The following is a 25,911-nucleotide window of genomic DNA, read 5'->3' on the forward strand; positions in this document are numbered from 1 at the left end:
GACTGTTTGGTGCCATTGTCATCTGATGGGCTTGATTCACTGCCTAATGGGGCACGGTTCTGAGCAGGCACACCAGCTCTGGGAGCAGGATTGGGGCGCACATGCTTGGAGAGGATGGAAGAGGCAGGGGAGGGCAGCAGGCCTGGCTTCCAGCCATCTGGGAGGACAAGGCCGGTCTAGGCTGCAGGCGGGACCTCTTTGAGGCTGGTAAGGAGGCCATGTGGCTGTGGATTTAGCTCCTGGGAGGGACAGGAGGTCAGAGGTGTGATGACTGCAGCCCTCTGAGACCTGATTGCCCAGCATCTGTACTGTTCCACCCTCTGTCTCTGCTGGGCCAGGGCTGCATGCCCTGAGAAGGACCTTTTCCCTATAGGAGTTCCCTGTGTCCATTTGAAAGGCCCATGGCTTCTTGTCCCAGGGGTGGTCGGAGCAACTCTTACAGCATCGCCAATAAATCAAAAATTAGTTCAAGGTGAGAGCAGGAGACGAACAGGACAGGACACCAACCAACAATCTCATCCAAGCTCAGGCTCTGCCAAATGCAGGATGCCAGCAGCCTGCATCCCTGACGGGTCCCTGGCAAGCGAGAGAAGGATGGTTGGATGCTGAACAGTCCGGCTGACACTTGCAGCCCCGGATTCCACCCTGGTGGGGGCACCGGCCATCATGGTGTCTCCTGGATTTGGGGGTCCCAGAGAGAGAGAGTCCCCAGCATCCCGATCTCTTGCACGACTCCTTATGGATCAGTCATCTGGGAACTAATGTCACCCATTTTAGAAAAATCTCTTTATATGTTTCAGCCCATGTCGCCTTGGAATAATGAGTCTCATACATTGACTGCCCGCTGTGTAGTTTGATTGTGCTAAAATTACCTCCCTGAGCTCCAGGGTGGGGGAACCGTATTCTTAGCATTCATGGATGTAGAGTTAGAGGCACGCTTTCACTTCTTCTCCCTTTTCTGAAGACTCGAATCACATCTCCTCCCGACTTTTGTCTTTCTGGACCGGAAAGCCTTTATCTTCGTTTTCCTGGAGCTGCCTGCCCCTCCTCGGCTGATGCTCCCTCACCCCTGCACTCACTAGTTCAGACCGAGCCCTGCAGCAAAGACACCTCGGCCATTTTGTCTCCAGTTTCCAGGTCGTGCCCTGCTCTCCAGGCTGGGCCTTTCTGGTCCCTGCAACAACTGTGAACCAGTGGCTTCTGTGGATCCTGGGAGGTCCTCTCTCGGGTCTGGCAATGGCAGCTCGGGCTGCCAGCCTCCGTTGGCAGTTTGCTTTACTCATCCTGAGCCCGCTGCCCCACACGTCACTGCCCTGGGATGCATCTGTAGCTCCCATACCCTCTGACACCGGCTTTTTCGTTACTCATTAAAATTTAGTGTCATCTGCAAACGTGGAGATTTTATCAGACATGTCTTCCCCTGGGTCATTTATAATGATTTTAGATAAGGCCAGCCCCGGCCCCCATGCACATGTGCTGTTGGGCAGCCAGGGCTTGCTGCGCAATGAAAATGCCTCCCCTCCCCGGCAGCGCCCCCTAGGGTGGCTTGACCCCCTCGCAGCCTTTGGGTGGGACTGTTCCAGAGACTTCCAGAAAGTGCAGGCAGACGGGACCCTCTGTCCCCTCTCGAGGTACATGCATCTTTATCTCAGCGAGACTGGAGAACTCCCTTCGTCCAGCATTCTCTGGGTGTCTAGGATGTGCCCAGGACTGTGCCAGGCCTGATCTCCCACCATAAATGTGTTTTTCCTACACTACCTTTGGGCTAAAGGAGGCAGAGCAAGCCAGCCCCTGAGCCGGCATGGTTCCCGGAACCCCGCACCAGGTGGAAATTGTTTAACTATATTCCCATGACTGGAAAATTCTGGTAATTGTGTAATAACAACAGCAGCAGCACTCAGCAATTACCCAGGGTTTTTCATCTTCAGACCACTTTACCCACATTAACTAATTAAGTCTCCCAGCCTCCCTCCAAAGCGGGGAAGGGCTGCCGGCCCGACTCCCGCTGGCGCACAGGCTCGCGTGATGAGGGCAGCCGTGGGAAGGGGCTGCGGGGACCCCAAAGGCAGCCTACCTCTGCCCTCACTTGTAGGCCCTCTGAATCCCTTGCCAGGCATCGCTCAGAATCCGCTGGCCCTGCTAAGCACGGGCAAGGAAGCGTGGAGGTGTTCTGTGTGCCCTGCCACACTCAGCCACAGTGGGGGATCCCTGGTCCCAGCACAGATTGCAGGACCGAGCCCCCAGAAGAGCACAGTTGACTACTGACCCTGCCTATTACTGGGGACACCAGGGCCCCTCTTTCAGTTCCTACTCCCTCCCTTCTCTTTTTGCTTCTCCTTTAATAGCTCCCAACTTTGGGGATCTAGATCTGCACCCCAGTTACCAGGTGCTCAACTCCAGGGTCCCCGAAGGCTGTTCCCCACTCCCTGGACACCCCACAAAGGGTGTTCTAACTACTGTGGGCCCTTGATGTGGAGACAGGGACATCTGCAGCCTCCGTCCTGCCCTGAGGAGCTTACAGACCAGCCAGGAGTCTTCCAGCCCCATCCTTGGTCCTACCAGCTCCCCACACCTCACATGACCCAGTCAGGCTCCCTGGACGTGCTTTTCCTCTGACATAGACATGAACTGGGCTGCTGCTGCCCAGAGCACTGAGGCTGAGTGCACAGCCCTCCCATGAAACATCTAGTGAGCCCCACAGAGCCCTGGGGCAGTGGCCTGGAGGTGTGAGATTGTGGCTTCAAGCAGGGCTGGCACCCAGAGACTCAGCCCTCCAAGGTACTCTCCTTTCTGTAAACGAGCATAGCAATAGCACCTGCGCCTGTGGGTTGTAGAACTTGAATGTGGAGCCCGAGACACAGCTGACACTCAGAAAGCGATCTCTGAAAACAGAAATGCCCACTGGGAGGTGTGTGCTGTGGGTCCAGGCATGCTCCCACCCCCGAGTGGCCGTGGAATGCCACAGTACCATGCATTGGAGCCATCAGAGGCAGGGAAGAGAGACCCAAGGAGATGGCAGCCTCTAGGGGCTGGCAGATCCTGGGAGACTTGAGAAGCAGGCGCCCGCGTGCCCTGGCCCTTCTCAGGGAGCATCCTTCTTGTGCTTCCGTCCATCCTCCAGGCCTGTCTGACCCTCCCCCTGCCTCCTGACCACCCTCAGTGGGTGACAGTGGGGATGGAACCCAAGCCTGCCAAGGCCTTCATGATCAGCCTCCTTTCTAGTGGAACCATCGTCCCGCCTCACACCTTTACCCAGAGCAGAGAGGACAGGGGCCCAGCTACCTGGGGCAGCCAGAAGGTGGGCGAGAAGATTTTGCACAGTCCTGCAGCCTAGTGACACCACAGCCCTGTGCCACCCAGTGTCGCCCTCTATCCCTTCCCTAATAAACCCTGCCCTTCTCCCTGCCAGCCTTGCACACCAGTTTCATGGACTCCTACCCTCGTTGTTCATTAAGCATCCAGGTGCAGGGAAGCCTGTGCCTCTGACGATGAGGTTTATGGGACATTCAGAATATATATAAACGGTACTAATATGACAAATGCTAAGATCGAAGGAGCTTGCGATGCCGACAATGCTACTCCCTCGCCCGTCTCCCTTCTGTCTGGCTGGCGGCACACAGGCCCGCCCCCCGCGCCCCCAGCAGCAAGTGAGGAGGTGTGTGGCACTATTACATGCTATTATGACTTTCTGGGTAATGTATACATTTTCACTATCACACGGCCTCTCTCCTTCATTTTTCATGAGAACTGGCACGAGATTAATGACTGAGCCCCAGAAGAAACGGAACGCCATGCCATTCTGATTTATTGACCACTTAGCGTTGATGAAGCTGCAAACAAGAGTCAAACAGATGTTGCAGCTGCATTTTTCTTTATCAAAACCAACAGCTTTTTGCATTTTTAACCACTTCTTGCATCACCACCCTGCTTACTCCACACAAAAGGGTCCTGGCTCCAGGCCTTCTCCTCCTCAGCGGAGATGGAGGAGCCCAGGCCAGGGCCGTGGGACCCTGCTGCCTGACACCCATTGGCCCAGGATCCACCCTGGAAGCAGCCAGGAACAGGATGTGAGATCCCCAAGGCTCTTGCTGGGGGTGACTTGAGTCCCCTCCGTGGGTCTCTGGGGAAGAGCTCACTGCTGTACCCTCAACCAACTCCAAGGGTCAATTGCACACACCCAGGGTGGGCTCAGCACGCGGGAGGTGCAGTGCTCAGCAGCCTGGAGCCTGGAGCACCTCCCCACTTCCGCCTCATGCCCATTTACTAGGCAGTGTCGGTGGCCTTGCATATGAGCGCCGCTGGGGGCCAGGCCCGTCATGAGCCCTTTGCCTGCGTCACCCACTCCTGGCAAGGTTCAGGCCAGCACTAAAGGGTCTGCTTAACACTGAGCAGGCATTCTCTGCAGAACGTTCTCAGCCTCTCCTGTGCTTTTGGAGGAAAGGCCCTCAGCTTGTCCCCTGTCCTCTCTTTGTCCCTGCGGTTTGGGTGAAAGATGCCATCTAGAAAAGGTTCTAGAAGAGACTGACTCTACCTCAGGCTCCCGGGAGATGCCCTTCCACCACCTTCAGCCTGCGAGTCCTGTGCCTGGCAGGGCCCTGGGAGTCTGGAACCGGGGAGATCTGCAGCTCCAAATGCATTTCCAGGAGGCACAGCTGGGTTAATGGACTAGCTGAACTTCCCTCGGAGCGGGGCAGAGGGCTCATGGACCCCCTCAGATGCCACCCCTCCTGGGCCCCTTCTGAGGGAGTGGACCCCCTCCTCTTCCAGCCCATGCCTGGGGTGGACAAAGACTCCTTCCCTGCCCCTCAGTCTCTGTCTGTCCCTCTAGAAGACATGCCTGGGGGTTCTCCAGGGTTGGTCCTGAGACACTGAGTCTCCGGAGAGGAGACAGCCATCACCCCTGCACCAGCTCCCACAGCCAAGGCCAGGTGCCCCCTGGCAGGCTTGTTGGCCCGTGTGCTGGGGCAGCTTGGCGGCACCCCGCTATGCCCCCGGTTTTCAGTCGGTGGGATGGAGCCCCTGCCATGTGGCTGCCCTGCAGACAGTCCCAGCCATCCGGAGCTCACACTTGTGGCCAGGAAAACAGGCCAAACCCGGGTAGTAATTGAGCGGAAACTGAGAGATTAGTGCTGCAAAGACAGCAAGGTGGGAGCCAGGCAAGGTGGGCACTGTTGTCAATGGGGTTGCTGAATGAGGTTTCCACAAGGAAGTGACCTGGGATCGATGTGGCACGGAGCGCGGCAGCCAGAGACCACAGCCCAGGGAGAGGAGCAGCAGATCTGGGGAATGGGGTGGTGGGAGCCAGGTTCACGAGGCAGGCAGCAGCCAGCAAGAAGCACAGGTGGCCCGGCCTGGAACCGTGGCAGGAGTGTGGGCTTGATCTCAGTGCCAAGGAGCCGTCCGGAACAGCCTGACCATGCCGGCTGCTGTTTGAAGGATGGGTCGGGGAGGGGAAGAGCAGACGTGAGGACACCCAGGAGTCGGGCACACTCCCACGTGAGCAGGAGAACAGGTGGAGGCTCAGACTTGGTGGTTGCAGGCAGGGGGTAAATGGGAGGATCAGGCTTCCTGGGGCGGGAGAATTGGCAGAACTGGATGATCGACTGGCCGTTGAGGGAGAGGGAGGGAAAATGAGGGGATGACTCCCGGGCTCCAGACCTGGGCAGCTGTGGGAAGCCTGGAGGGGCCAAGTGTCTGAGCGGGAGGTTGGGAGGCGAGGTCGGCCGTGGGAAGTCGTGGGTATTTTGAGGACTTCAAGGGGTGCTGTCAACAGCCAGGTAGGCAAGAGAGGAGAGGTGGGCTGGAGAGAGAAATCTGGATGTCCTGGGAATCTGGTGGGTGTGAGGTCAGGATGCTAGATAAGGCCACTAAAGAAGGAGAGAGGGAAAGAGGGAGAAAGAGCGGGAGAGAGGGAGGGCAGAGCCCCAGGCTGGACGCTGGTGGAGGAAGGGCCTCTGCACACAACAAGAGGAGAGCTGGGACGGGCTGGGGCTGCCGGCGGAGGAAGGGGACTCTAAGCAGCAGAACTGCCCGCTGGAGGCTTAACCCACCTCCCCTTCTCGGGGAGCATGTCAGGGCTTTGTTCCGTCTGGGTTTGGTTTTGGTGGCGGTTGGTGGTGGTAGAGCGGGGCCTCTGTCCGTCCTGACGGCATCGCACCCATTCCAAGGCCTGACCCTGCTTCCTGCAGCAGCCCCAGTGAGAAAGAGGCGCAGCTTCCATGCTTATGGGTGAGGAGCCTGAGGCACCAAGAGGGAGGAGGGATCCCCTAGTCCGCAGCTCTTCCAGAAGGCTGTGGAAGTTCTGAGACTTTTACTTATCCTTGGCTTCCCCCACCACCACCACAGTCACAGACCATGCCACGGGGCTCCCTCTCCCCAGCCTTTGACACCGACCAGGCCTCCGGGAAAGCAGGGGCTCATCTCCAAAGGTCACACTCACTTTGGGGGGTGACCCCTAGCATCTCTCCTGAAAACTCCATAACCCAGGGACGGGGCTTCTCCACAAGCTCTTCTTCCCTGCCTGAACCCACAAGGCCTGACAGGGTGGTGAACCCCACGGAAACATCAGGGCAGCCTGGACAAGACAAAGGCAACTTCACGCCACAACTGTCCAGAATCCAGAATCCAGGGCCCTGGCAGGGTCTGTCCCCTGCCGTGACTCTCAGATCCAGGCCCGCATCTGTATTCCTCCAGGCCGCCCTGCTGAGCTGGTCCGCCTGAGCCCATCTCGCCACCAGCAAAGCAGCTCGGCGAGGACTCTGACACCGTTGCGAGCACTCCATGAAACTGATACATGAGGACTTCAAGGCCAATATATTTTTCTGCCAAAAACACCCAATAAAATGTAAAACTAATGAATAAAATTGCAACATTGCCAAGAAGCGATCTGTGCCCCAAATTTCCAAAAATACCTCCATCAGTCTGTGTCTGAAAACCAGCCCCACGCCAGGAAATCGTTACTACTCAACTCTGGGCATTCCAGCAGCAAGAGCTCCAGGCCCTGGGATGGAAACCGGGAGGCTGCCTGCTCCAGCATCTCTCCTGATCCTGCACTTGGTCTCCTGGACCTGCCAGGGGCTGGGACATTCTGCTAATTGTATCAAAACAAGGGAGAAAGGCAAGGCCCAGCATGGAGGTTCCCAGGAAGGGACCCCCCAGCCCCGGGTGTTGGGCATGTGCCCTAAGTTGAAAGGGGTAGTTCTAGATGCTACGATCCCTACGTTTGTAGTTACTGAAGTGGGATCCGCTGACCAGTGGATCTGTGAGACTTTGAGTTGAAGTGTTGATGCGCCTTGGGGTATGTTGGAGGATGGGGTGGGTATCCACTGCCTGCGTCAGGCTCTTAAAGAGATCTCAGACCCAGAAAAATGAAGAACCAGCCTTGCATTGTATCTTACCTTCCTAGCAACAACCTGTGTTTAGAAAGGCTTCCCGGCCAGGTGCAGTGGTTCGCACCTATAATCCCAGCACTTTAGGAGGCCAAGGTGGGTGGATCACCTGAGGTCAGGAGTTCAAGACCAGCCTGGCCAACATGGCGAAACCCCATCTCTACTAAAAATGCAAAAATTAGCTGAGCGTGGTGGCAGCCACCTGTAATCCCAGCTGCTCAGGAGGCTGAGGCAGGAGAATTGCTTGAACCTGGGAGGCAGAGGTTGCAGTGAGCCGAGATCACGCCACTGCACTCCAGCCTGCACGACAGAGTGAAACTAAATCTCAAACAAAAGAAAGAAAGAAAGGCTTCCCTGCCCTTTGTAGACCCAGAAAACTGAAGCCAGATGTCAGCAGAACACAGGTCTAGGGAGGGCACAAGCAGGAGGTTAGAATTCAGCCTAATTTGATTCTACAAACCTTAAATAAGCACCGGTGATTATTGGACTGTCATAGCTCCAGGGCATTGTCCCTGAGGTTGAGGAAATAAAGTTGATGTTCAGACATTTAAAGCACAAAGCCAAATGCCATCCTACTAGGGTAGAGGCAGAGAGGGAATCAGGGAAGGCTTCCTGGAAGAGGAGGGCATCCTGGTGTCTGACCTCCAAGAATAGGCGGAGGCTGGTTATGCAGATGGAGGCTGAGCCCTGCAGGCAGAACTTCCTGAGATAGCAGCGTTTGGGGTGCTCTCGTGCAGGAACTCCACAGTTTGGGTTCATGGTGAGAGAGGGCCTTTGCCCCACGAGACCCTGCCTGCCTGCCCACCACCTTGGCCTCCCACAGCAGGTCCCAGGCGCCCAGGCTGTGCTCAGCGGGGCTGTGGAGCAGGATGCGGCAGCCCTTTCATCTCCCAGGCATCTGGCATCTCAGCTCCCTCCTGCAGGGCCAGGCTCCTGCTTCAGGGACCAGAATCAGAGGCAGCCCTGGGTGGCCTACTGGCCCCCGCAGCCCTTTGATCTTTACTCATCTTGCTCAGCAGCTGGCACTGCTGCCTGGCTGTGCCCAGGCACAGGCAGGAGCCCTTGGCTCAGACACAGTCCCCAGGAGGCCAGTATGTTGGTCTGTAGGAAGAACATGGGGCAAGGACACAGTGAATCACCCCGTCTCTCCACCTCCATGCAAAGGGCATATAGCAGATCTACCCGACCCACCTCTTGGGCATACTGCAAGAATGAAGTGAAATGGAGATGAGGCCAAGCAGAAAGGGAGGCCACCAGATGTCTTGGCAGGACCTGAACCTGGAGTCAGAACCCTGGCTTCCAGATCAGGCTGTGCCCTGCTGGCACATAGCTTTGGGCAAGGCACAACTTCTTAGTGCTACAGGCGCCTCACTATAGACGGAGGACACCCTCCCCTGCCCTGCCCTGCCCTGCCCGCCTCCTTGGCTAGCAGCGGCACCAAATGAGATAATGGCTGGAAAGTGCTTTGAAAAGAATAAAGTGCCGCGCTGATGTCAGGGATTATCATGATTATTAAGGAGCATGATTACCACAATCCAGAAAAGCTGCCATTAAGGAGAAGGCTCCTGTTGATGTTGATTGAGTTTCCTGGTTATCTGAGTATTGGCAGGAAAAAATCTGTTTGAACCCTTAGTGAAAATCTTTTTTAATTATGCCAGTCACCTTACTTACATTGGTCATGGTGTGATCTTGAGTCTTTATTTATTCATGGATTGATTGATTCATATATTCATGTATGACTCTTGCCCTGACAACATCCAAAAAAGCAGCTGTAGGACCCAGCTCTCTCCTGCCTGGGGTCCTGCCTGTCTCAGGACTCACGGTTGAGTCTCAGTCTACCAGCCGGGGAAAGCAGAGGGCAAAGCAGCTTTTCCTCTATCAGGAGGAAAAGCACAGGATGAAGCCTTCCATGTGGCTTTTTCCATCATTCCCTGCAGCGTCCTGATATCCTGTCATGTCTCCTTAGGACAATGCAAGAAAAAAATGGTTCAGGCCGGGCGCGGTGGCTCACACCTGTAAACCGAGCATTTTGGGAGGCTGAGGAAGGCAGATCACCTGAGGTCGGGGGTTCGAGAGCAGCCTGACCAATATGGTGAAACCCTGTCTCTACTAAAAATGCAAAAATTAGCCGGGCTGTGGTGGCGTGCACGTGTAATCCCAGCTACTCAGGAGGCTGAGGTGGGAGAATTGCTTGAACCTGGGAGGTGGAGGTTGCAGTGAGCCGATATTGCGCCACTGCACTCCAGCCTGGGTGACACAGCGAGACCCTGTCTAAAGGGAAAGAAAAGGTTCAAGAAATACCCTCTGATTGAGATGCGAAGGTTTAGCTGGGTTTTTCTGGCTTATCCAGATGCATCTAGAAAGTGACAGGATTGCTTTTTTTTTTTTTTCTTTTTAACTTGTCAATATTGATGTGACCAGATAAGCAGCGCTGCCTTCTGGGGAGACCATAAGAAAGCCACAGAAGGCCCGATGCTCATCCCAGCGACACTGCTGCCTCCAAAGGCCCCTTGGCATGTCCTATCCGAGCTCGGAGGCAGAAAGCGACAGAGGACATTCTTAATAAGATGTGACGGGAAGGGGCTGACTGCTAAATAGAACCGATTTGAGACAAACTGGGCTTTTTTTGTTTGAGACGGAGTCTCACTCTGTCGCCCAGGCTGGAGTGCAATGGTGCGATCTCGGCTCACTGCAACCTCCACCTCCCAGGTTCACACCATTCTCCTGCCTCAGCCTCCCAAGTCACTGGGACTACAGGCACCCACCACCATGCCTGGCTAATTTTTTTTTATTTTTTATTTTTTAGTAGAGACAGGGTTTCACCGTGTTAGCCAGGATGGTCTCGATCTCCTGACCTCATGATCTGCCCACCTCGACCTCCTATAGTGCTGGGATTGCAGGCATGAGCCACTGCGCCCGGCCGAAACTGGGCCTTTTAGGTCTTCAGACTGAGAGCTCTTTCCCAGAATACCCGGTGGGCAGCTGGTGCCCAGAAGTTTGGGAAACTCTGCCCCAGAAGCCAACAAGAAAGAGTGGACGAGCCGGACAGGGTGACAGAAGAGCTCTTTTAGGGAGGAGTTCCCAGAGATTCTGGGCACCAGCTGCCCCCTGGGTACTGCTTAGATGGAAGGTGCCAGCTGGGTGCGGTGGCTCACGCCTGTCATCACAGCAGTTTGGGAGGCTGAGACGGGCAGATTGCTTGAACCCAGGAGTTCAAGACCAGCCTGGCCAATATAGTGAGACCCCATCTCTACAAAAAATACAAAAATTAGCCAGGCGTGGTGGTGTGTGCCTGTAGTACCAGCCTCAGGAGGCTGAAGTGGGAGGATCACTTGAGCTCGGGATGCAGAAGTTGCAGTGAACTGAGATCACACCACTGCACTCCAACCTAGACAATGGAGTGAGACCCTGTCTAAAAAAATAAAATAAAGTGCTTCATTGTGGGGCTGTTCGTCAGGGGAGAAGACCACGGCTGAAGGCGGAGGGGCTCCAGCCCTCAGCAGGAGGGGCCTTAAGCTCTGGGAGCTCCTTTTCCCCTTGGGGAGAAGCAGGTGAGGATGCCTGTGTTGGGGGCATCCCACAAGCTGTGAGGGGGAAACGCGTGTTGGGCGTGAAGGAGGGAGACAGCAGTGGCTGTGGTGTGAGGTCAGGGATGTTGGGTTGGAGGGAATTGGACCTCATGCCCATAGTTCCCAGTTACACCCATACCAGCTGATGCGTAGGTCAGAGTTTCTCAACCAGGGGTGATGTTGCCCCCCAGGGGACACTGGGCAATGTCTGAAGACTTTTCCAGGGGTCACAGCTGGAGGGGGAGGGGCTTAATGACATCAGTGGGTGGAGGCCAGGGAGACTGCTAACATCCCACGTGTGCTGGACAGCCCCCACCACAGAACCATCTGGCTGCAACCGTCAGCAGTGCGAGGTCAAGAGAGCCGGGTGTCTGGGGCCTCAGTCTCTGCCTGTACCTGCGGGGTTGGGGGCGGCCCTGACCCTGGCGGGCTCCATGCCACCCTCATGCTGCCAGTCTCTGCTCTCCCCACAGAACCCCGACATCGTCCTGGTGCACTACCTGAATGTGCCAGCCATTGAGGACTGCGGCAAGCCCTGCGGCCCCATCCTCTGCTCCATCAACACCGACAAGAAGGAGTGGGCGAAATGGACTAAAGAAGAGCTCATCGGGCAGCTGAAACCCATGTGTGAGTGGCCTTGGCCAGCCTGGCGCCCCCATGCTGGGGACTAGGCTGGTGTCAACCAGGTGGGGCCAGAAAGGTCCTCTGTGGCCTTAGGGATGCGGATCTGGAGCCCCATCTTACTAGAATGACAGTGGCACCATGAGCTTAGCTTTTGCCCCACCTTCACTTGGCCCCTTGTAAGCTCCCTATACAGCAGCCAGGGCATAAAATGCCAGGCCCACATGACAGATGAAAAGAGTGAGGTTTGGAGACACAGAGCATGCAGGGGAAGGAGCAGGCCATGAGTGGGCCAGGACCGGGTCTCCAGGACCACAGACGGGAGTGGAGGCCAGCTGGGGAGGGAAAGTGTGGAACAGGGGAGGGGTGGTGGGAGCGGACCCTGCCTTCTGCCTTACCCATCCACGAAGGATCTGGGCTTAGCCACCGCCTCCTGGACTCAGGGCCCGCCTCGGCTCCCAGGCTGGGTGGCAAATAGATGATGGTAATTGAGCTGGATTTCATTTTGTCAGCAAAGTGGTGCTTTCTGAAGCATCTGTCAGGTGCAAATCACAGAATGCAAAACACCGAGTGAGGCCGGGAAGCCGGGGCTGCTCCGTACTTTGTTGCAGTGGCCACAGCTCCCGGCAGCCGCTGGCGGCTCTCAGTGGCTTCTCCTGCTCCCTGTTCAGCAGGGCTCGGGAAAAACAAACACAGGTCTGGGGGCTTTCCTGAGCCGAGAAGAGCATGGGGGCTGTTTAGTGCTGGACACGCAGCCCTCAGGGTTCAGGGACATTGATGGTCAGGGCTCAGGGCAAGGACCTGCCATCCGCGGGGCCTGGGGGGCGGGTCAGTGGCTCGCTCAGAAGCAGAACTGTCCCTGGAGCTGGGCTGGAGGGAGGAAGCAGCTGCTGGTCAGCATAGACAGCGGGGGGACTGAAAAATTCTTTCTGCGGCTGGGAGCAAAGGTGAAGGTCCCTGTGCCTGGGAGGGTCCAGGCTGAGGCTCGGAGCACCCGCAGTGATGCTAATCCTGAGAGCCCCCTGGGTGCTCGGATTCAGGGATCTGCTCCCAGCCTCATGTTTGGGGGTGAGGGTCAGGAGGGACAGAGGGGTCTGTGTGGCAAGGGGGGCCCCCCAGTGGGTGATAGCCCTGCCCACCAAGGGCTGGACCACAAGACTGAGCTTCCTCACATATCGTCCTTTGAGCCAAGTACCCCGTTGGGAGGTTTGGACCAGGCTGGTCTCAGTGCTCCTGCCTGGAAACTCGAGGCAGGCAGCCCAGGGGCCTCCTGAGCTCAGGCCACACCCAGTGGCAATCTTCTTAACTGTGGTCCTGACCACATCCCTCCCTGCTTAAAACCATTCAATGCACACTCAAAGTCCAAGCTCCTGAGCACAGCCTGCAGGCCTCCTGACCCCCAGCCCCTGGCCTCTGCAGGACTCTGTGCCCTTTCTGTCTGTTGTAGTCCCCACCGCCCAGAGCCTGCTGCCTCTCTGCCTGCCCCTCTCCCTGCCTCTGCCTGCTCACCCCGCCTGTCCCTCAGCTCTCAGCCTCTCCACAGGCCCTCCCACCACCCAGCTGGGCCTTCACACCCCTGTGCCCTGGCCTCCTCGAGTCCCCACAGGGGAGATGTCAGCCTCCCACGCTTCATCAGGAGGGGCCTCGTGAGCCTCTTCAAAATGCTGCCGAGCACCAGGACGCATGGGGAAACGGCCCGGCTACCCTTGGGAAGCACTCCAGCTCTCCGCACAGCACTGGGCGTGCACAGGGCCCTGGAAATAGCCCTGGAATGGTGGAGGGGAAGGGACCTGCCCAGGGGCCTGAGCAGCAGACAGAAGCTGCAGAGTCCTAGCTCTGGGAGCCGGGGCTGTTCAGCGGCACCTTCCCAAGGGCAGGCCAGAGGCCAGGAGTCTGGGGCACCAGTGCTGGGGGCCCTGCTGTCAGACCCGCCTGCCTGCCCTTCCTACTCAGTACCTAGGGGGCACCTCACTATGCAGGGCTGGCACCGGACACTGGGTCCTGCCTAGACCCCGCCCCAGTGGCCTACTCATACTTTCTCTGCCGCAGGGCCTCAGCTGGGCCAGCGCGATGACTCTGCTGACCAGGAGCTCTGGTGCCCTCTGGCCAGGGCGGTAGAAAGAGTCAGGGCTGGTGAGTCAGGAGGCGGGTGCTCGTCCTGGCTTCATGGCTGCCCCGCTATGCGGCCCTGGGCCAATGCCCCACCCTCTCTGCACCCCAGTACCCCTTCTGTAAAGGGGTAGCAAGAATCTAGCAGCCTGTGCCCTAAGACCAGCACTTCCAGCCAGCTCAGGAGGCCCGGCTCAGCTCCTCCACCCCTGCGCACCCTGTCCAAGGGGCTGAAGCTGCCAGCCTGTCCCATTTCCTGGGAGGTAGAGTCACTCCAGGGGGCTCAACTTTGTCCCTGCACTCCGGGCCTGGAGGAAGTGGTATGGAACCTCTTTCCTGGGGCTTAGTCAATGCTTTCAAAATAAGAGTCCTGAGGACTCTTGCCTTGAAAGGGTGACCAGGGTCCAGGTGCTTCTGTAGGTCCTCCCACCCCTCAGTGTTCACCTTTAGAGGTGAGTTCCTGCTCAAAACAAGTCTTCAGCCAGGAGGAGGAGTTGCCTTCCTGGCCTTTCTGAGCCTTCTGTCTGCTTCTTCTTAGGTCACTAGGAGTTCCTCTTGTCAGATTCCACTGGAAAGTTAGGGCCCCTTTGCTGGACAAAGGCCGCTATCCACATGGCCGGGGAGCAGCCCCAACCCCACTGGGCCGCAGTAAAAGTTCCGAGAGATTGTGTGAGCCAGAGATTAGCCAACGGGGTGCTCCCAAGGAAAAAGATGCCTTTCAAGGTGGCTCCTACAGTCAGAGGCTGCTGGCCTGGGCCCTCCCAAATTCTTCTCCACACACACCTTTAGCCATACGCTCCCCATCTTCCCTGGAGCTGCCCATCCATCAGACAGGAATGCCACCTCCAGGCTGGGTGGGAGGAATTAGGCTTTATGAACTCCGGGGGGTGGAAACCAGGCCGGAGCCAGCCTCCAACGCTGAACCGGAGGGAACTGTGAATGCCTGCTCAAAAATCTGCAGTGCATCAGAAAATTATGTAAAACTACAACAAACTCCCCATAAATCTAATCACACTCGGCTCTCTGGTGTCTCGGGGGCGGGGGGAAGCAGAGCCGCACACAATTACTCGTTGAGCGCGTGCGTGTGCTCTGACAGTCTGAGAAACACGGCCCTGGAAATGCGGCTGCAGGAGAAGGCGCAGGTGCCGATCAGGCTTGGAACACACATAGGGCTCCAGCTAAGCGTGTCCGGGGAGAGCAGAGGTGTGCTGAGAGCCAAGAAGACCTCAGATTTGATTCCAGAATCGGGCGGGTCACCCAACACTGGAGCCAAGCACATTATCTTCATCCCATTTCCACATAAATCACGTGCCTTCAAAGACTTCACAGTTTGATTTCCTGATGTTTCCAAATTTCTCTGCCCACCAGCGGAGCTGTCAGCGGTGTAATCAAAATGTTGTGCTTCTCAGGGGTGAAGGGAGATGGGTCTGCAGCCTTTGCCTCACCTGCTGTGAGATGGGGGCTCCATGACCTTGTGCCCTGGGAATCTCACCAGGTGATTCAGAGAATGTCATCCTGGTCCTTGCAGCTGTGCCCTTTGGTCAGAAGGGGGCTTCCCTTTCACCTGCAATCTGAGGCCTGCTTCCTCCAGGTGAAAAAACCACACACAGAAATAAATGAAGATGGCTGATAGGAATTCCCAGGACGTTCCCAGAGCTCTTTCCTGTCTTTTGGAATCGCTTCTGTAATCATGAGAATATGGGCCCTGCCGCTATGAGGAAGGCCAAAATCACAGTGGCTTCAGTGAGAGGGAAGCTCCTTTGGCTTTCATGTCACAGTTCAGGGTTGATGTGGCAGCCCCAGGGTCAGGGATCCACCACCCAGGCTCCCTCCAGGTGGCTGCTCCCGATTCCTAGGGCTTCGCCCTCTTTTACATGGTCCAAAATGACTACTCCAGCTCCTGCCATTGCAACTGCATTCCAACCAGTGGGAAGAGGAGAAAATAAGGTGGAGGGTGAGTTCCTTCCCTTTAAGGACAGGGCCCACAAGTTGCATACATCATTTCCACTCTTGCGTCATTGGACAGAATTTTGTCATATGGTTACTCCTAGTTGCAAGAGAGTCTGGGAAGTGTAGTTTTTGGCTATGTAGTTCCATCCTAACATACTCTGGGGAAAGAGGTTCTGCATGTGAGTCATTCAGAGCTGAGTAGAGCTGTGCTCAGCCAGGGGTGCCCCTATGGGCTTCAGCTTTCTGACTCATAGTGCACAGAATTCCTCATTTCAGTCCAAGGCCTGGCAATGACTGTCTGGGGCACCGTCTGAGGCCTGGAGTTTATAGTACGCAAGTGATCTAAAGCTTAGTATGTCTCATCCTGGAAATTACGGGGTCTGTTCCAATGCAGCTGGTCTGAGAGTACACCAGATTTGCACCTAGTAAACCCCCACCGTGTGAGTGAGGAGCTGGAGGGGGAGTCCTCTCCTCCCAGATCTGCCACTGAGAGACGACTGAGTGGAGTCGACTGCTCTGCCAGGCAGGGCTCTGTGCTTCTGTCCTGCCAAGCGGGCAGGACACTTGCTCAGTGATCGTGGGCTGCTCAGAGCCACCGTGGTTCTAAACTGCCCTGCCCCAAACCTTGCACCCTCGGCTCCACTGGAACCTACAGAAAGCCAGATGGAACCGTTTTCTCGGAGAAGATCCACTCCCTCTGGGCACCCGTGGCTTTCTTCCCTGCCCATTTCCTGGCAGCCCAGGAGGGGATGGCACACCAGGCATTTCCCAGCAAGCTGTTGGTGAGGTTGTCCCATCCGGAGTGAGTGGTGAGGGCACGACTTTTAAGCTATGTTCACAGCCCTTCCCGTGTGGTGATCCTGTCTCAGCTCTACCGCCTGGAGGCTCCTCTTGGAGTGCCCTGGCTGGCCAGATGGCCCTGCAGCCATGAGCAAGGCCTGGGCCTTCCTGCAGGCTTCGAAGGCCTGGAGATCAGCAGGCAGCTCCCGCAGCCGCCTCCGGGTTTAGCTCCACCCTGCTCGCCCACCCCAGAGCTCCGCTGGCGTCAGGCCAGAGTGCTCAGGCCTCTGGGGCAGGTGTCCTCTGCATCACTGGGCGGGCAGCAGGAGGGCTGGCTGTGGAGTCAGCAGAGTCCCAGGGCCTGCACCCACCCTGCACGCACACCACACAAGTGCTCCATGCACCTCCATGCTTCTGCACGGGCACATGATGTATCCACAGGCACAAGTGCATGGGGATTCAGCACCTCCACCCCCACACTTCCTCCAAAAGCAACCTCACCTCCATGGTAGGAGGTGGAGGCCATAGTAAATGTGAGGCCACAAAGGCCATGTTGAAAGTGGAGGTGGAGGCCATCCTGAGTGTGGGGTGGAGGCCATAGTGAGTGTAGGCGAAGGCCCTGGTGAGTTTGGTGGGGGCCCTGGTGAATTGGGTGGAGGCCATGGTTACTGTGAGAGTGAAGGCTATGGTGAGTTGGGTGGAGGCCGTGGTTACTGTGAGAGTGGAGGCTATGGTGAGTTGGGTGGAGGCCGTGGTGAGTTGAGTGGAGGCCCTGTTGAGCTGGGTGGAGGCCACGATGAGTTGGATGGAGGCCATACTAAGTGTGGAGGCCCTGTTGAGTTGGGTGGAAGCCCTGGTGAGTGTGAGTGGAGGCCCTGTTGAGGTGGATGGAGGCCCTGGTGACTGAGGGTGGAGGCCATGGTGAGTGGGTGGAGGCCATGGTGTTAGTGGAGGCCCTGTTGAGTTGAGTGGAGGCCCTGGTGAGTTGGGTGGAGGCCCTGGTGAGTTGGGTGGAGGCCACGGTGAATTGGATGGAGGCCCTGGTAAGTGTGAGTGGAGGCCCTGTTGAGGTGGATGGAGGCCCTGGTGACTGAGGGTGGAGGCCATGGTGACTGTGAGTGTGAAGGCCCTGGTGAGTGGGTGGAGGCCATGGTGTTAGTGGAGGCCCTGTTGGGTTGAGTGGAGGCCCCTTGGGTGGAGGCCCTGTTGAGTTGGGTGGAGGCCACGGTGAGTTGGATGGAGGCCCTGGTGAGTGTTAGTGGAGGCCCTGCTGAGTTGAGTAGAAGCCCTGGTGAGTTGGGTGGAGGCCCTGGTGAGTGTGAATGGAGCCCCTGTTGAGGTGGATGGAGGCCCTGGTGACTGTGGGTGGAGGCCATGGTGACTGTGAGGGTGAAGGCCCTGGCGTGTGGGTGGAGGCCATGGTAACCGTGAAAGTGGAGGCTATGGTGAGTTGGGTGGAGGCCCTGGTGAGTTGGGAGGAGGCCCTGGTGAGTGTGAGCAGAGGCCCTGTTGAGGTAGATAGAGGCCCTGGTGACTGAGGGTGGAGGCTATGGTGACTGTGAAGGTGAAAGTCATGGTGAGTTGCATAGAGGCCATGGTGACTGTGAGGGTGGAGGCCACAGTGAGTTGGATGGAGGCCCTAGTGAGTGTGAGTGGAGGCCCTGTTGAGTTGGGTGGATGCCCTGGCGAGTGTGGGCTTGCTTTTGCTGTTATGGCCCCCACCGTCCATCTCCCTTAACACGCTGGTCCTCACCTGCAGCCTGTTGGTTTGTCAGGGGCCAGGGTGTCAGCCCTGCCAGCCTTCAGCACCTGTAAGGTGGTGCTGCCCAGACACCACACCGTTTCCAGGACTGGGCCTGGGCTAGCTGGCTGCAAACGGGAGCCCCTCATTGCTGAGCAGTGGCTGCAGCAGCAGAGAAATCCGCTCAGAGCGACCGCTGAGCCAGCACCTGCTCTCCAGGGACCCAGCTCGCACTGGGAGAGGTCGCAGAGCCCGGGATCCCCAGACCGCCCCCAGCCTCCCTCCCTCTGTGCCGAAGGCCCTCGCTGTTGCCAGTACCCAAGCCTGGGGTTGTATGTTCAATGCGCCTTTTGTTTTCTCATAATTTTTCAGACAAAGAGCAAAGATCCAGAAGGGGGGGCTGTGTTTATTTGTTTTGTTTTTTGCTTAGATTGTAATCCTGGTGATTATAGAATATCAAGAAGGAAAATCAACAAAGGCTTCCTTCCCGGGGCTCGCAGAACCGTTCCTGGTCGACCAGCGCCACCTGGTGGCCAGCGGCAGCGGACCCGCTCGGAGACGGGCGCCCCGGGAAGCCCGACTCCCCGGCCCAGGCCACCGGGAGCTTGCAGGCGGGGGCCTGTCCCACTCCTGCCTCTGGACCTGGTGTCTGAGACGTGCTGGGAAGCTGTTGGGGACCTGCTCTGTAATTCTGGAGTGGTGGGGCTTGGGCTGGGGCTGGAACTAGCAGCAGGAGACCCTAGGGAGAGGTGCCTGTGCCCACCTTTTTTCCTCTCCAGCTCAGTTGATCCTGATCCAGCATCACCTGGCTGGCTGGGGACGGTGAGCTGGGAGCTCTGACCCTGACTAGGAGCAGGTATCCCTAAGGCTCAGCCAGAGTCCATCGAGGAAGGACAGCAGCCAGCCTGAAAGTCTCAAAGATAACCGGACATGGTGGCTCACCCCTGTAATCCCAGCACTCTGGGTGGCTGAGGCAGGAAGGTTACTTGAGCCTAGGAGTTCAAGATCAGCCTGGGCAACACGGCAAGACCCTGGCCCTACAAAAAATAGAAAAATTAGCCAGATGTGGTGGTGCACACCAGCTACTTGGGAGGCTGAGGTGGGAGGATCACTTGAACCTGGGAAGTTCAGGGCTGCAGTGAGCTGAGATGGTGCCACTGCACTCCAGCCTGGGTGACAGAGAAGAGGGCCGGGCACAGTGGCTGATACCTGTAATCCCAGCACTTTGGGAGGCTGAGGCAGGTGGATCACCTGAGGTCAGGAGTTTGAGACCAGCCTGACCACATGGTGAAACCCCGTCTCTACTAAAAATACAAAAATTAGCCGGGAATGGTGGCAGGTGCCTGTAATCACAACTACTTGGGAGGCTGAGGCAGGAGAATCACTTAAACCCGGAAGGCAGAGGTTGCAGTGAGCCAAGATCGCACCACTGTGCTCCAGCCTGGGCAACAGAGTGAGACTCCACCTCAAAAAAAAAAAAAAAAGAAAGAAAAGAAGAAGAAGAAGAAAAGAGAGCTGCAAAGACTTTTCCCCCATGGAGCTACAGGTGTGGGCACAGTGAGGAGTTGGGGGGTCAGCCCCGGGTGGGAGAGAGAGGGGATGTTGCTAGAACTCTTTCTGGCCAGCAGTGTTCACTTAGAAGCATGTTCCGGGGTCCTTACCTCTGAGCAGAGACTTCTGGGATAGGAGCAAATGGCTGAATGTCACGACTGAGCTCGGGCCCCCCAGGCCACCCAGTTCTGAGGCTCAGAGGGAGCCGAGAATCTTACCCTGGAATCCACCAAGGCCCCAGAAAGCCTGAGCAGAGACAATGGCTCCCCTCAGAACCACCTGGATGGGGCTGAAAGGCAGGCCCTTCCCTAGACATTCTGACTCGCTGGGTCTGGAGTGGGCTTCAGACACTGAGTTTTTTATGAAGCTAGGTTCTTGTCCTGGGGTCCCCAAGAGACCATACTTTTTAAGAAAGCCTGGCCTACAGCAGCCTCTGGCAAGAGGCCAGCCAAGAGCAGGACCAGCACCTCTTTGGGCCACAGGCCTCCTCAGGCGTCGGCTGGTTCTCACATCCGGGTGGGAGGAGGGCAGGCGTCAGAGGCCACATGGAGCTTAGTCTAGCCGCACTCCCAGAGGAAGCCACTCCCCGGCGTGCACTAAGTACTGGGTGTATCATTTCTGGATGTTCCAGGACTGCGTGAGGACTTTCTGTAGACTCTGGGTTAAGAAATATGCCTCTAGAAGTTTCCTTTTTTTGCAGCTGAGGTGTTGGTGCCGGCACATGGTGGGGCCTTGCTAGACACTTGTTGATTTGCACTTGTGAGAAATCCTGGAGTTGCATAAGAAGCACATCTGTGTCCCCACGGCAGGCCGAGGGCCTGGACAGCAGCTCTGTCCCTGAGAGCAGAGGCCTGGCTCCCTGCCTGCCTCTGCAGGGCCTGGGAGTCGTGGGGGAGGCAGGGATAGTGCTGGCGGTTCCTGGAGAGGATTTCCTCTGCCTTTTACCCTTCCCTTTGGGAAGGAGCTGCTGGCATGAGAAGCAGGCAGGGCAGGTTCCTGGGATCTCCAGGTGGGTCCCAGCCCTCCTCCTGGCTCCTGCCAGAATGCCTGCAGCCCCCTTCCAACTTGGCACAGAGGACAGCAGAGGGTGGGCACGGAGAGGCTGACTTGAGTGTGGGGCTTGCTTCCTACTTTGCTCCCAGGATCCAGGTTTGTTTTGCAAATGTTGGTTTCTCACTCCAGCTAGTTTTGTGGAGCCAATCCAGCCCCCGAGTAGGACTGGAAGAGAAATATTGCTTTTGATTTCCTGTCTCTCCCGGCACCTGGCTGCCCGGGGCCGCTTCAAGGCTGCACAGCCGCTTCTGTGACAGGAGTCCCCCTTTCATGGAGTGCATCCCTGTGCTGGTGTTGGGGATACAGGGCCCCACGCACATCCCAGGTCCTGACTGCTACACAGAGCTGATGCTGAGCCCTGCTAGGTGCCAGGGAGTGGTTCTGTCAAAATTAGAATTCGTTGCCAACATTCAGATCTCCAGATTTTCAGCCTCTCTTTAAAAAAGGAAGGCTCCAGGCCAGGTAGTTGGGAGCTCAGAGGCAGCTGCTCTGTGGACGGAGCCTGGCTTCCTGCGGTGCTGCCTCCCAGCACACGAGGAGGAACCTGAGTCCAGGGCCCTAGAGCAATCTTACCAGAAGCAAGATGGAAGCATCCAGAATCCCACTTGGTCCCCACCCCTCTTTCCGAGTGGCCTGGAGGGGCAGGGGAAAAGCTGACCAGTCCCACATTCCCTGCTCTCTCTGCCCTGAGCAGTGCCCGGGGTAGGGGGCTGCAGTTTGGACAGAGTGGGGAGAAGGGAATTCCAGAGGCCATATGCACCCACATCTGCAGATCACCATGAGGCTCTGACGTTGCCAGGCGGCCAGCACTCCTAGTGCATTCACACTTCTCCCACGACGCAAAGAATTCCCAGCCTGGCAACAATGCCACTTAGCACATCAGAAGATTCCGAGAGCCTCGGGATGGCTCTAAGATGCCACTTTGTATGTCGCTGAGCACCTTGGAGATTTCCTGTGAGGCCAGGGGCAGGGTTGAAGGACATGCCACCCCACATGCTCTGTATTTCCTGATGACGGAGTCACTGGCCGGGCTGGAATGGTGCCTCTCCCTACCCCTCATTGACAAGGTCCATCCCACCTGCAAGAAGAAAGAATACGGCAAGGTTAAGCTCTCAACACCCTGGCAGTCTGCTGGAACCTCCAGCCCTGCCTTTTCCACAGGGTGTGTGATGCTGGGACGAAGCCCATGCCCCCTGGCAGATGGAGGACTGTCATGCCCCAACAGCGAGCCCCAGAAATGACAGGCTCACTGGGGACACGGCAGAGAGGTCCCCTCACGTGCACGTGGCGGGCGCACGCTCCATCCCGTCCCCCCTCAGCCTCTGCGCTCCTCGAAATGAGATTTCTGAAAATTTTGTCCTCAGGACCAATAGACGAATGAGAGTTGAGCGGTGAGATCGGGAAATTGAATAGTATGTGGGTGTCTGGATATGAGAAGTTAAATCTAATGAAAATTTCATCCAGTTGAACCAAGAAATCAGAAGCAGGGCCTTTATTCCTGTCAACAAGAATACAGTGAAAATTAAACCAACCCGGCTGCCATTTCCCATTGACCTTGTCGCCATGGAGACAGCCTCCTAGTGTCAACAACACCGAGGACTCCAAAGGGGCCCCATTCACTGCAGGAGAGACACGTGGCCAGTCCCTCTCCCATCGCCTGAGACATGTGGTTCATAAGGAGAGCAGCCACACACGCAGGGTTGCCAGAGGGCATCCCAGGTTATGCCAGCACCTGGACAAATGACCACAGCACCCTTTCTCGGCTCCCAGGGTGACCTGGCTTGACTAGTGAAATGGCCACCCTCTTTCTGGGTCCTTCTTGGGCGGTGGGGTACCTAGGTGGGTAGACCGGACAAACCCAGTTGGAGGAGGAGGACGTGACCCCCTACAGCCCTCCAGAAAAGGACACTGCCCCTTGTCCTTGCCACTCGCTCATCACAGCACCCAGAAATCTCTTCCCATGTGAAGGAAGGCCAAGCATCGATTCCAGCAGGTGCCGCCTGTGCAGTAACTATGGTGGCCAAAGCTCCAGGTGGCCTTGCCCTGTCATCCTTCCAAGAGTTCCTGCCCCACAGAGCAAAGGGGGCAGGTAGCTGGCTCTCACCCATTCCGGGGGCCAGCAGGAGCTGAGGCAGACGTCTGGAGTTCTCTCTGTCTCCTCGTCCAATTCCTTTAAAGTCTTCCAGGCAGCACTGCAGAGCAGAGGGCTTCCCCTCTCGTGCAGCTTTCCACCCTGGCCCGGGCAGATCTCCTGTGGATGCCATCACGTCAGAATCCAGGGGTGGGGCCACCTGGATAGGGCCCAGTGGCATACAGTCAGGTGAACCGGCAAGAGGCACCCACTTTCCAGATGAAGAAACTAAGAGCCAGAGGAATCAAAGATCTTGTTATAAGATCACACAGTGTGTGAGGGAAAGAGCTGCGGCCACTTGGGGCTCTGACCCCAGGCCAGCATGGTGCTGCCACCCTGTCTCCCGCTGTTTCTAAATTCTGGCCCCTTCTTCCCGTGTGGCCAGCACAGGGCATTGCACTTGGAGGTGTTCCCTCCCCTTTGGGAAAGCCCCACCACCGCAGGGGACAGCCACGTCAGGAATGAAAGCCAGCCAAGATGAAGCTGCCCCTCCACCCCCTGCCGTCCCTCAGGGGGTCCTCTCCCCACCCCCACCACACCGCAAATGAGGAGGCCCTGTCATGGAGCCAAGCGTTGCTCCCACACACATCCTGGACAGTCTGGAATGAACCCTTCTTAGGTTCTCTTGGTTTTTGTCGAAATTCCCCCCAAATGCGCCCCAAGCCAGGCACAAAGCCTGCCGCCGTGACAAGGCCAGCACATGCCTCAAGGAAGCCCCAGCGCCCAGGCTTGGACGCCGCGTTGCTGAGACGTCCTCCTTGCAGCGACCTCCCAGGTTTCCTTCCTCCTTCCTCTCCTGCTTGCTGTGATTTTCCAAGAGCGGGTCCCCATCAGGCCCTGCCTCCAAGTTCCTCCTGTGGGAGGCTCAAGGAAGAGTTTCTTCTGCCCTGGTCTGGGTGGTTTGGCCAGATGAGTGACAACTGACCTGACCCCGAAGTGAGGAAATCCTAAGCGGGGAGCCAGGGACTTGGGAGCTTCTGCCCACTAACGCCCCAGCCAGCAAGGCCTGGCCCCGCTGAGACAGCCCAGCACCTGCGAAGTCAGGGAGGGCAGGAGAGGAAACTGGGCATCCAGCTTAGGATGACAGCATGTGGCCCAGCCCCAGGACCCTGAGTTTCCTGCACAGTCACCAGCCCCTGGTGAAGGGGCAGCCAAGGCGCTCACCTGTAGTCCCAGCTACTCGGGAGGCTGAGGCATGAGAAATGCTTGAACCCAGGGGTCGGAGGTTGCAGTGAGTAACCTCCGGAGTAGTAGAGGAGAGAGGCATTCTGGAAAGCCCCTGATGTCAGAACCCCTTGAACTGTACACACACATACGCACACACACACCCCTATACACACAAACACACACACCTATGCACACAAACACACCTATACACACCTGCACACCTATACACACCTATATCCACACCCACACACCTATGCACACTGATATACACCTATACACACACACCTATACACACATCTATATACACACATACCGATACACCCACACCTATACACGCACCTATATGTACACAGATCTATACATGCACACCTATACACACACCTGTACACACACACATACAAAAGTGTGCAGTGCATAGAGCAGGGTGGGTGTGGACTCCAGCCAGAGAGCCTGAGGATGGGGGAGGCCTGAGCCCCCATGCGGAGTGTATTATTCGGCCTCCAAAACTCATGTTGAAATTGAATTCCCAGTGCAACTGTGTCTGGACGTGGGGCCCCATGGGAGATGTTTAACTGCTATACTTAGGGTTCCTGGGAATGGATTCTTTTTCTTCACCCTTGCACCATGCAATGACATAGCAAGGAGGCCCTCACCAGTCACTGGCAGCTTGGTATTGGACTTCCCAACCTCCAGAACTATAAGCCAATACATTTCTGTTCTTTATGAATTTCCCGGTCTGCGGTATTCTGTTGTAGCAGCACAAAACAGACTAAGACACTGGCCTCACAGAGTGCCACAGACTGGGGGCTTAAACAACAGAGATGGATTGTCTCACAGTCTGCAAGCTGGGAGCCTAAGATCAAGGGGCATTGAGGTTGGTTTCTGGTAGGGCCTCTCTTCCTGGGTTGCAGACAGCCACCTTCTCACTGCGTCCTCGTATGACCATTTCTCTCTGCATGGGCACTCCTGGTGTCTCCTCCTCTGTTTATAGGGACACCAGTCCTGCTGGGATAGGGTCCCACCCATGTGACCTCACTTAACCGTAATTACCTCCTTAAAAGTCTGTTTCCAAAGACAGTCACATTGGTGGTTAGGGCTTCAACCTATGGATTTGGTCGGGGACACAGTTCAGTTCGTGACAGAGGAAAACAGAAGGGCCCTACCGTGGCTCAGGCTTAGACTGTCTAGCTGAAGCTCTCCGCCTCTTCCCAAGGGACTGGGATGGAGCAGCTGCAACCCAAGAGGCCCTCGGCTGGCAGCCTGCCCCGTGTGGGGTGAGGCCCCTACGCCTTCCCCCAGCCCGCTCTTCCAGATCTCAATTACTCTCTTCCCAGCGGTTGGCCGCCTCTTGGGTAAATTGTTCATCAGATGATGCTCTCCAAAGCATGGGCCACATGCTGTTGTCATTGATTTCATTTTGATTATTCATATTAGTGGAAGCGCTGCTGACTTGCCACGGGCCATAATTAGGGTAAACATCTTGTACGAGGGCTAGGTCAGCATTGGAGTGGGCCTGGGGTTTCTGCAACGGCCACTCCCAGCCTCAGCTCTGCAGGCCGATCCTCACACAGGCTGCGCTGCAGGCAGTCCTGTCGGAGGGAAAGCAGTCCCCGGCCTGTGTTTCACGGGGCAGCCTCAGGGCTTCTGGGGTAGCTGGAGGAGGACACCTTTCGAGGAGCCAGCATCCTGCTTCCCAGTGGCCAGTGTGGCCATCCTGCCTGCCCCTGCCTCATGGAGCCCCATGCTGGGTCTGACTTATCCCACCCCATACCAACCCTTTCTTCTCTCTGGTACTTCCCCTGACCCAGCCTTCCTGGGGATACAGGTCTCTCTCCACCGCCTGAGCGGACC

General features: G+C 56.8%; 1 protein-coding gene across 1 annotated transcript in view; it reads left to right on the forward strand.

The window, feature by feature from the left end:
• CAMTA1 (calmodulin binding transcription activator 1) overlaps nt 1-25,911 on the forward strand; it is a 1,080,371-nt gene that overhangs the window by 933,889 nt on the left and 120,571 nt on the right. Inside the window, exon 9 of the mRNA XM_011981621.1 lies at nt 11,431-11,584. Coding sequence (XP_011837011.1) covers nt 11,431-11,584 — 154 coding nt within the window. The remainder of the gene's footprint in view (nt 1-11,430; nt 11,585-25,911) is intronic.

This window comes from Mandrillus leucophaeus, unplaced genomic scaffold, assembly GCF_000951045.1.
Source record: "Mandrillus leucophaeus isolate KB7577 unplaced genomic scaffold, Mleu.le_1.0 Scaffold105, whole genome shotgun sequence".
Taxonomy (NCBI): domain Eukaryota; kingdom Metazoa; phylum Chordata; class Mammalia; order Primates; family Cercopithecidae; genus Mandrillus; species Mandrillus leucophaeus.